This window comes from Capricornis sumatraensis, chromosome 2, assembly GCF_032405125.1.
Source record: "Capricornis sumatraensis isolate serow.1 chromosome 2, serow.2, whole genome shotgun sequence".
Lineage (NCBI taxonomy): Eukaryota > Metazoa > Chordata > Mammalia > Artiodactyla > Bovidae > Capricornis > Capricornis sumatraensis.
In genome coordinates this window covers 75,309,550-75,321,587 of record NC_091070.1, presented here as the reverse complement: position 1 = coordinate 75,321,587, position 12,038 = coordinate 75,309,550, and the positions used below count along the sequence as shown (strand labels likewise).

Below are 12,038 nucleotides of genomic sequence, written 5' to 3'. Positions count from 1 at the left end.
AACCAAATCATAAATTCTTCCTTCTTGCTTCAAAGTCAGTTAGACAAATGAAAAAAGGTTAAGGTAGAAATATACTTTTGCCTCATATACATTCTTTAGCAAAAATTATCATCTTTATTTTTAAATATAAACCTCAGGTCTAAAACTTTCATTTAAATTCAGTAATCATTTGTTGAGTATCTACTCTGCTTAAGGCCTTTATTGGGTGCTGGAGATCCATTAAAGTACAAGATCTGTTTCTCTGTCTTTGAGGGACGTATATTTAGCAACAGATAGGTTCCATCTATTGTAGGTTGAATTCCAGTTCCACCAGTTTATTTCTTGTGCAACTCTGAGTATTTATTTTTGATGTTTCTAAAACTCAATTTCTTCATCATAAGATTTGGACATTTTATGGTATATTTAACCACTTAGGATGTTGTGAAAATCAAAACACATATACATATAACCAGCAGTGCTTAGCACTCAAAAGGGTTTATGAACACTAACTAACTATACTATTATTGTTGCTGTTGTTTTAAACATGATTAAAATTTCAGGGTTACTGAAATATAAATAGTTGTGCCTACTTGAACTTAAAGCCATGGTTTTAATACTGTAATAGGATGTGTCAATTAACTTAATATTCACTAATGTTAAAATATTGGATTTGTGCCAATTATTAATCTTTGATGTATTTCTGTAAATAAAGTTGTCCCTTTACATCTATGTTTTTCAAAACATAGGCTTTCTTATTTAAGTTGAAATATAGTCCAAGATTGCATGCAAGGAAAAAATAATGAATACACAATGTTCAATAGGCCAGTGTGCTGTTGTTTTTAAATAGAGTGTATCTGACTTTTTAAATAGAGTGTTTTTAATGTTTTTAAATAGAATGTATATGATTAAAAAGCAATACAATGTTATTTACATGTTTATCTCTTGAACTTAAATCCAAAAAATAGTAGTGAAATTCTTTATAGTCATATATACCTGGATGTGTTAAAATATTAACTGGGGAATGAATGGCTACAATCATCCATTCATTTTATATATAGCACATTATTAAATGTTTCAACAATAAAAAGACTTTGTCCAGATTTATGAAAGTATAAGGGAACTGTTCATGTAGCAATATGATAGATTTTCAAAGACAGAACTGTTTGTGTGAAGATATGGTACTGTTAAAATTCAGTTCAGTTCAGTTGCTCAGTTGTATCTGACTTTTTGAAGCCCCATGGACTGCAGCGCGCCAGGCATCCCTGTCCATCACCAACTCCCAGAGCTTGCTCAAACTCATGTCCATCGAGTTAGTGATGCCATCCAACCATCTATCCTCTGTTGTCCCCTTCTCCTCCTGCTTTCAATGCTCAGCATCAGGGTCTTTTCCAATGAATCAGTTCTCTGCATCAAGTGCCAAAGTATCGGAGTTTCAGCTTCAACATCAGTCCTTTTGGTCAATATTCAGGACTGATTTCCTTTAGGATTCACTGGTTTGATCTCCTTGCAGTCCAAGGGACTCTCAAGAGTTTTCTCCAACACCACAGTTCAAAAGCATCAATTCTTGGCCCTCAGCTTTCTTTATAGTCCAACTCTCACATCCATACATGACTACTGGAAAAAAACGTTGGAACCATAAAATTATGGGATAACGTTAGCCATTTCATATGGTTAAGATATCCCTGAAGCTATAGGGTGAATATCTAGCTCTACTTGGGCAGTTCTGGGGGTAGATCCCAGTCCTGTGGAATTGGTTAAACCCCAAACTGTGTCCTTAAAGCATATTTTGATAACTCATTTCAGTATAATTGCACACACACACGCACACACACACACACACACACACACACACACACACACAGGGGTTCTAGGGAAACCCTAGAGTGGGCATTGTGAGTATCATCATTAAAGCCAGATTTTCTAGTCTAAATTCAGCTCTATGCCACTTACTAGTCTTGCAGTTTGGGGTAATTTAATTAACCTCTCTAACTTAGTTTTCTCATTGTTCTTTAAGTAGAGTTAGCAAGTTGCAAATGTTTGGATTCCCACCATGTTTTGTCTTCCCGCAAAGGTTTATAAAAAAAATCAGAATAGTTAATCCAATTTGTTGTTGTTGTACAGTTGCTAAGTCACATCTGACTCTTTGTGACCCCATGGAATACAGCACTCCAGGCTTCTATGTTCTTCACTATTTCCCGGAGTTTGTTCAAACTCATGTCCATTGAATCAATGATGCCATCCAATTATCTCATCTTCTATCACCCCTTCTCTTGCCCTCAATCTTTCCCAACATCAGGGTTGTTTCCAATGAGTCAGTTCTTGGCATCAGGTGACCAAAGTATTGGAGTGTCAATTAGATAGTGAGAAATTTCACAAGAAAATACAGTTTGATACCTTGTCTTAAAAATGAGATAAAACAAAACAAAAAAACAAAATCTTAAGCCATATAGCATTGGACCAGAATTCTAAGCTGTAGCAGAGTTTCCAGATCAGGTGAGTACTAGAGAGCTCATCTCTCTGTTTTATCTTGTACCAACTCATTCCATTCATGTGTATTACCCCCAGAAGTTTGGGATCTTTAATAAAGATTTTAAAATGTGTAATACACCTTTTTCATTTTATGCCTATAAATTTTTTTCCAGCTCTAGCTCCCACTTTGACATAATCCAATTTTGCCACAAAATTTAATGGCTTACTCTCAGCATAGCATTTATTGAATCACTGAGGAACACTGATATTCCAGCAAAGTATTATTTAATGAGGATTTAAACCAAATTGGAAGTATCAAAAAATCTTTTATATTTCTTCTTTTAAAAATGCCTTTCTCTGTGTCCTGATTCTCATTCTTTGACTGCATTTCAGTGGAAGTCTGCTTTTAGCCATTTGCATTTCATTGTACATTGAAGAGCTGTGTTAGTTCTTCCAAGTGCACCTTTGATTGTTGGAGAATAGGATTGGCCCCTTGTGGAAGTACTTCAGCCTTCATCTCTGGAGAAAAGATGACATCATCATAAGTAAGATTTTCTGCCTTTGTGAAACAGGTGACACCCTAATCTTTTCTCTCAGTAAAGATAATCCAATAAATGTCTTTTGACTATTTTTTAAATCAGAGTCTAAGTTCTATGCCTTTGGAAACAGAAACAATAAGACATAATTCCTAACCTCGAAGAGATTATACCTAGTACAAACACAGGCAATTGCAATGGAATGTCATAATTGCCATGATGTAAGTTTGTATACAGTAATATGGGGACTTAGGAAAAGACATGTCCAAATATGCCTGCAGAGTCAGAGGAAGGTTTGCAGAGGTGATGCTGAATCTGAGATTTCAAGGCCAAGTTGCAGGAAAGTATGTCAGAAGGAAGGAATAGTATAGGAAAGGCAGAAAACCATAAGTATGCCAGTGGGGAGACTTCCCTGGTGGTCTAGTAGTTAAAACTCTACATTTTCAATGCAGGGGGTGTGGGTTCAATCCATGGTAAGGGAACTAGGATTCCACATGCCACACAGCATGGCCAAAAAAATTTTTTTTAATTAATTAAAAAAATTGCTAGTGAACTGAGGAGCTAAATGTAATTTACTATTTTTAGAGAATGAGATGTAACATTAGTGCTTGTCGAAAGAGATTGTGTTGATAGAAAGTAGCCAGAGCTTCAGTTCAGTTGAGTCACTCAGTCGTGTCCGACTCTTTGCGATTCCATGGACTACAGCACGCCAGACTTCCCTGTCCATCACCAACTCCTGGAGTTTGCTCAAACTCATGTCCATCGAGTCAGTGATGCCATCCAACCATCCTTGGTGTGAAATAAAATTCACATTCTATGGCAAGGCAAGAAAAATGTGAAAAAACATTAAAAAAATTTCTTTGCTCTTTGGTCTCTATATTCTCCTCTCCTGTGCTTTGTGTATCTGCATCACATATTGACCAAACCTCCCCCATCAGCAGAAATGCCTGCTCAACCATAAACAGCAACATTCTCCTAGAATCAACAAGACAACTCCATAAAAGATAACATTCCTTCTTGATCTTGTAAGGGGCCATGATGACACGCGCTTTCCTCATTGGCTCAGTGGTAAAGAATCCACCTACCAGTGCAGCAGACATAGGAGATGCGGGTTCAATCCCTGGGTCAGGAAGATCCCCTGGAGAAGGAAATGGCAACCCACTCCAGTATTCTTGCCTGGGAAATCCTGTGGACAGAGGAGCCTGGTGAACGACAGTCCATGGGGTCACAAAAAATCAGACATGACTGAGCACACACACACGCGATGACACTTAGATCTGGATTGTGTAAATTGTCAATACTGTATCATTTAATGTACAGCCCACTGTCTCAAAAAGCATATATAACTATTGTTTGACTTCTAATGGAATAGAGGTCAAGTGGAACAGTTCTTAGAGATTTCTGAGATGCTATAAGGGTTATATGGGAGACTCGGGTTTGATTCCAGGTTTGGGAAGATATCCTGGAGAAGGGAATGGCAACCCACTCCAGTATTCTTGCCTGGAGAATTCCATGGACAGAGGAGCCTGGAGAGCTACAGTCCATGGGGTTGCAAAGAGTCGGACACGACTGAGTGGCTTACACACACACGCACACATTATGTTTATAATTCTCAATTTGGCTAAGATAAAATGTTCCATATCTTTCTTAGATCAATTGATTATAATTTTTTATCAACTCTGGGATGCTAGATATATATTGCAGAGACAATGGGGAAGCACTGGGTAAATGAGGGAAGGCTGGAAGCAACAGGCCAGTTTTTATACAGTTTCTGTTTTGAGAACTTTTTACAGTTTTACCAAGTGATTTGATGGAAGTTTACTTATTTTCACTTATTTTGGTACATGAGAGGATATGCAAAATATACAGTGTGTGCTTGAATACTTTGTTGTAGATGCAAAAGAAAAGATATCCTGGTTTTTCTTGTCTCTTTCCAGCATCTCCTGCATCTTTGAATCTTCTTATTTGACATGCATACTGAACCTTATGTTGTCTGGTGAGTTGACTTGCCAATGACTAGTAAGTTGGCCCAGCAACTTCTGGAAAGAAGGCTCCCTTTTCCTTCTTATTCTCTTCTTTTCTAACCACCCTGCACCTTGAAGCTACTTCCCAGAATCTCTTTAGCTCCCATACTCTGAAAAGACCTACATTTCCAAATGGCATGTTAGTGTATGTTCATAGGGGATGACACAGAAGTTGGTAAAGTCTTTACATTAAGGTCAGATAATACCTGGAGGGGAGCAAGATGGATTACAGAAGAAACCTGGACATCCCTGGTGAAGCATATATCACTTAGCACTTGTCTCCCCAATGGTGATGTTGATTTTGACATTGTTATCCACTGTTTATGAAGATCACATATATAAATTTATTTTCAAATATTTATTCCCCAAAGCTTATAATATAACAGGCTTCATTAAATGGGTTACATAAGAAAAACCAATGTGGTTGGGGAATATACAACAATTACAGCATATAGTAGGATATGAATCATCTGGATCCTGATTATGTCTTTAGTTCCATTTTGCATTCCTCTCCCTCTTGAACACTAACTTTTCTTTTTCTCCAGTGTGCCAGACTCTATTCTGTTGGATTGTTTTACATGCTATTTTATCTGCTTAAATTCTGACAGTAATACTATAAAGTGTAGTTTTTGAATAGGAGCAGTGGCTTTTCTACTGGGAGAAAACACATCTAAAGGGATTTTGAGACCAAGAAACTAGTTTGGTGCTGATGGCTCATTGCTTGACACTCATCCAGTCTAACATAAATCTCAATTTTGTTTTATGTATACATTTAATTTTTTTGAGCAATATTAATTATTTTGACATTTCAAAATACATTTACTCCTGATTTCATTTATTAGACTCTAATTGGAAATTAACATGTGAAATAGGTTAAGCTCAATAGAAGTAAATAGATAATAGGAAATCCAATTAATTAAATAAGAGAAACAAAAAATCACATTTCATGACTGTATAGAACAACACCATAGACAGTTTTAATCAGGCTAATGACTCTTGGAGGGGAAGATAGAATCATACACTATGCTTCAATATTTCTGGAAATCATTTGCTACACTGATCTTTCACAGTGAACTATTGGGACTAAGTGTTAGGCTTCTTCTCTATGGTCATGAGACTGAAAGATTGAAGAGCACCTCAGAAAGCTATTTGGTGATAGAAAATATGAGACAAGGAGGGAGAAGGCACCATCAGTGGAGAGCTTAGAATGGGGAATGGGATCATTCTTTACTCTTACTACCTTAGGTGGTGCTTATGCCAACTATCTAGATTTTGTCTTTGGGGCTAATATTCCATGTAGCATTCCTAATGCTTGGGACCTTATTCTAGAGCACATGCAAAGTTTCATGTAATGGAACCTATGACATTTATTTAGCTGTAATTCTAGCAGTGTGCATGTTAGGATGCTAAACTGGAAAACAGAATTCATAGCCTGGGCATAGAAAAAAAAATAATGGAGCATTCCTTACTCTGGTTAGCCAACCATATGCTATTGATTAGAACAAAATATGAATATCCATCAACTTGCAGACTTGGTCTAACTAACAGAGTTGAGAAGGTGGGAAGACAGATTTATAATGTCCATAGAGAATATTTACAGGGCTTTAAAAATATTTTTTTCACTAACATAATTCATTAGTCCACCTCCCCAGTGACATTAAGCCTTTTCATAAATTGTTTCTACTTCATCATAAGAAACACATGTAAGAATATATCTTTTGAATTCTATCAGGTCCAATAACTTTTCAAATAATTTTTTTTTAAGTAACACAATTGAAATTTATAGTTGTATACATTCAAGGCTATGGTTTTTCCAGTGGTCATGTATGGATGTGAAAGTTGGACTGTGAAGAAAGCTGAGCACCGAAGAATTGATGCTTCTGAACTGTGGTGTTGGAGAAGACTCTTGAGAATTTTTTGGACTGCAAGGAGATCCAACCAGTCCATTCTAAAGGAGGTCAGTCCTGGGTGTGCTTTGGAAGGAATGATGTTAAAGCTGAAACTCTAGTACTTTGGCCACCTCATGTGAAGAGTTGACTCATTGGAAAAGCCTCTGATGCTGGGAGGGATTGGGGGCAGGAGGAGAAGGGGACAACAGAGGATGAGATGGCTGGATGGCATCACTGACTCAATGGACATGAGTTTGGGTGAACTCCGGGAGTTGGTGATAGACAGGGAGGCCAGGTGTGCTGCAATTCATGGAGTCGCAAAGAATCAGACACGACTGAGCAACTGAACTGAACTGAACTGAACTGAACATTCAACATACAGACACAGAAACTTGAGTCAATATATTAAGCTTTATATTCATTTCTTCATTATTGTAAGTATCCATCTATATCTTGCTATACATCTACCCCACCCATATACACAAATCCATCTATTTACCTTTATATTCAACTCTTTACAATTTATTTACCTATCAATCAATATATACATCTGTCCTTATCTAAACCCAAGCTATATAATATTACATACAATATTAGGCAAATTTTGACTATGCCAGCCAACTGGATAATTGGAAAACAAACTATAAATGGTTGCAAGTGTTTACTTTTAAGCATTAAATTTTTTCCTATGCATAACTCCCAGAATGACAATAGCCAAATTGCTCTTAAAGGTAATTTAGCTGTTGTCCGATTGATAGAGGAGAAGAGAGACATAAACAGAAGAGGCACTTTCTTGGTAGGACTCTATCATCTTAAAGGTATAAAATTTGGAAAAATTATTTCCCGATTCTCAGTTTCATCATCAGTAAAATGAATAGATATTACTAGGTTATTTCTCTGTTCAGAAGTCTCTAGTTATTAGCTATATCAACTAAGTTGAAGGTGCATTGTTTCATAGATTTCTTAAGTCAAATACTGTGTTTAGGCATAGGAAAATGGCTCAGATCTTTTAGGACCTTAATGTTTACAATATGGCATTTGATTACAAAATGATACAGTAAATATCATGGCACCAAAATAGCTTACTGGTTAGGAAACAAACAGTTTGTATGTGAATGATCTAAAAAAAAAAGTGAAAGTGTTAGTGGCTCAGTCGTGTCTGACTTCTCACGACCCTGTGGACTGTAGCCTGCCAGGTTCCTCTGTCCCTGGGTTTTACCCAGCACGAATACTGGAATGAGTTGCCATTTCCTTCTCCAGGGGTTCTTTCTGACCCAGTGATCAAACCCAGGCCTCTTGCAGTTCAGGCAGATTGTTCACCTACTGAACCATCAGGGAAACCTGAGTGATCTGAATTCTGCCTTAAAAAACATGACCTTGAAAAGTTATCATGTCCTTGGATCTTAGTTTCATCTTCTGTAGATCAGGAAAGTGGATGGGATTTGGTGCATATGACTCCAGAATCTTTCTATATGAATATGACTATAAGAATTTTCTTAGTGTTCACTGTACTGTTTTAAAATTGTTTAATCCACTCTGCAGGACATAGGGACTGAAATAAAGAACATTCTTATTCTTATTGAAGATAGGTTACAGAATATTAAATAGCAAACATCTTCACTTACCAAGAAACTGCAGTATTTTTCCTGACCTTTGAACTAAAATATGTTATTCATCAACAATAAAGAATTCCACTGTTACTTCAGTGTACAGGTGTTGGTACCTTCACATTTGCTCCTTTTCTTAATCATAAGAGTCTGGAAGGAAATCCACTCTTTCCTAAAACATGTGAATGTCTTAATACTCAAATAAATACCTACATCTGACAGGAGTTGAATATTCTAAAAAGTGAGTCCTTGTGAGGTAAAATTTTGGATATTGGTTTGATAAGGTTCCATTGTAAATATTATGCTGTATGAGGAACTCTTAATATGACCCAAACTCAGTAGCTGCTGAGACTGATGATGAAAACAGTTCTGCCATGAACTGTATGATTTCTTGCACTAGCATGACATTGCTGACCAACAAAGAGAAGGGGATAAATGCTCACTTTTGTATGAGAAAAAGCAAATCAAGGGCTATGATCAGTCTTTCTAGACTTCAAGACACGGCTGCTAAGTTTTCTCATGGAATCCTTGACATCCTTATTTCTAAGAGTATAGATTACTGGATTTAAGAGGGGAGTGAAAATGGTATAAAATACTGAGAGAACTTTGTCTATTGGGAAATTTGTGAAAGGCCACACGTAAATGAAAATGCATGGGCCAAAGAAAAGGGTCACAACAGTGAAGTGGGCACTGCAGGTGGAGAGAGCTTTGGAGGACCCACCAGAAGAGCGTTGCCTAACAGTGACCAAGATGACAGAGTAGGAAATCACCAAGAGAATGAAGCACACTAGGGCAATCATGCCGCTGGTTGAGATCATGAACACTCCGAGAACGTATGTGTCTACGCAGGCAAGTTTAATCACTAAGGGAAGATCACAAAAGAAACTGTCCACTTCATTGGGCCCGCAGAAGGGCAGATTCACAGTAAATGCTAACTGACTCATAGCATGGAAGATGCCGACAATCCAGGAAAGTGTCACAAGCCGAAGGCACATTCTCCAGTTCATGATGGTTAAATAGCGTAAGGGCTTACAAATAGCCACATACCTATCAAAAGACATGGATATCAGCAGCACAATCTCAACACCCCCTAAGAGATGCAGGAAGAATATCTGGATGATGCAGCCTTCAAAAGAGATGACTTTGGGCTCCCTGAAGAAATCCGTAATCATTTTGGGAGTGGCAAATGAGGCCAGAGACATGTCAATGAAGGAGAGGTTGCCCAGCAGAAAGTACATGGGGGAGTGCAGGCGTGACTCTGATATAACGGTGAGCACAATGAGGAGGTTCCCCAGCACAGTGGCTGCATAGACTACAGAGAAAAACAGGAAATAGACCATCTGGAGTTCCCAAGAACTGGAAAGACCCTGTAGTATGAATTCAGTTATGACTGACTGATTATTCCAGGCCATTTAGTTAGATTTCAGGAAGGACTCTGGCACTTCCAAATGGAGGAGAATGAGGAAAAATACAGTGATTAAACACAAAGTGAGATTTTTCTGCATGAAACAATATAGGGGTTTCCCACCACCAGATAATAGTTTTCTGTTATATCATTCTTCTGTTCACATTGCTCAAATATTTCCCCCATGATCTTTCTAGATATTTTAACTAACTAATTAAAATATCAGTTCAGGTTAGTTCTTATGATTTTGCAATTTGCTTAAAGTATGATGCCAATCTTTATAAAATAAACAAAAATTCAGTTACTTGAATATTACTCCTTAGTTTGAAAAACACTTAAAAAATCTCACAGGTAGATGCCAAGTTTTGAATGGGAAAGGAATGGCAACCTTTTGCAAAACATCATGATGCCAGAGAAAGACTGGAGTGAACAATGTTTGAGAATTATGATTGATTATTAGTGGGAACACAATGATGCAAAGGAGGGTAGGCACTGGTTTCTTGCAATGAGTGGGGTAAGGGAATACAACCTGAAAAAAATGGATACAGAGAAACAGTCTGTTTAAATTTTCTATTAGCCATGGTTCAGAATAAAAATGAAATAGCCTCTTATTCTTAGTTTTCCATTTCAGTTACGCAGTCATGTATGATCCTGCTCTATGTCACAAATGCCCTACACCTCAAAGGCTCATGAACATGATATGGTTAAAGCCTGAAGCCTTCAAATATTTCCAAGTATATGTTAAATATAAAATCTCTGTTAAACACTCTGCTGTCTGAAGGCAGATATTTTTTAACTGCTGGATTTTATAGATTTTCACCAAAGCGGTTTGCAGCAGGAAACTTCCTATTTCTAGAGTTCACTTAGAAAAAATAGAACTTATGGTTGCCAGGGAGAAGGATGGGGGTGGGTTAGGGATAGTTAGGGAGTTTGGGATGTACATGTACACACTGTTATATTTAAACCTGGTAAACATCAAGGACCTAATAAATAGCGCAGAGAACTCTGCTCAATGTTATGTGGCAGCTTGGATGGGAGGGCAGTTTGAGAGAGAATGGATACATGTATATGTATGGCTGAGTCTCTTCACTGTTCACCTGAAACTATCACAGCATTGTTAATTGGCTAAACCCCAATACAAAATAAAAAGTTGAAAAAAAAGAAAGCTGGGTGTGAGAGCCAGAGCATATCTTCAGGAGCTCACTGAGAGGTCCCTGTCTCAGATACAGCAGAGCAACATCCTAGAGATTTGATAGGTGTGTGTCAGCATTTCACAGATGCCCAAATGCTCACTTAAGGCAAGTTTGTTAATTGTTCCAAGACTAAGCCAGTCTACACATGCAAGTACTCATACTCTTGACTTTCTGTTTTGATGTTAGGTGCCCTTTCTCTAATTCCAGACTGTTCTGACTTAACCTTTTCAGAAACTAGGTTTGGTTCTGCACTCACATACCTGATATTGAAAAGAATGTCTCCAGCACAGCTTACACTTAAATTGGTGTAGCAGAAAGAGCAGTGAACTGGGATTGAGAAAATGTGGATTCAAATCTTGTCCTAGATATGTAAGATTAGATAATTCACTGCATTAACGGGTACCTCTGATTCTTCATATGATAATGATGAAGTACGTTGATCTAGATCATTTTAGGATCTTTTCCACAGACATATTAACCTTTCGGTACTCAACTAGTCCCTGAAAACAGTGACGACCACTCCGGAGTGACCTCAGATCAATCCTCTGCCTAATTTCTGGATAAAAGAGTCTCAACAATCTTTGAGACATGTGTATTTATAACATCTCTATTGATATGAATTGATTAAATGTCATGGCATGAAAAGAACCAGCTACTCCCTGGGGGAACTAACACATGTTCAAGTTCCAATGGGAATTATTAGAACATTCAACATGTTTTGTCCAGAGTTAAAGATGGATCATAAAGTGTCATTATTATTCTTAAGTGCTCTATGTACATGGAGTGAAAATGAAGGGAAAGATGTAAGGGACAATCTTTATCTCGGGCCACAGCAAAGATAAGACAAATAGGATATATTATTTGGCTTGGGGGCTACAAATTTTATCTCTCAGTTCATTGAAAAATAAATGAGAATGAGTTTCCCTGTTTGAGACC

The 12,038-nt window shown here is 37.4% G+C and overlaps 1 protein-coding gene across 1 annotated transcript; it reads right to left on the bottom strand.

Annotated features, from left to right (window-relative positions):
- Window positions 1–8,968: 8,968 nt before the first annotated feature.
- On the bottom strand, window positions 8,969–9,916 carry LOC138072906 (olfactory receptor 4K3). Its single transcript, XM_068964202.1, has one exon. It carries the CDS (start codon window positions 9,914–9,916, stop codon window positions 8,969–8,971), a length of 948 nt encoding a protein of 315 aa, XP_068820303.1.
- Between the last annotated feature and the right edge of the window lie 2,122 nt (window positions 9,917–12,038).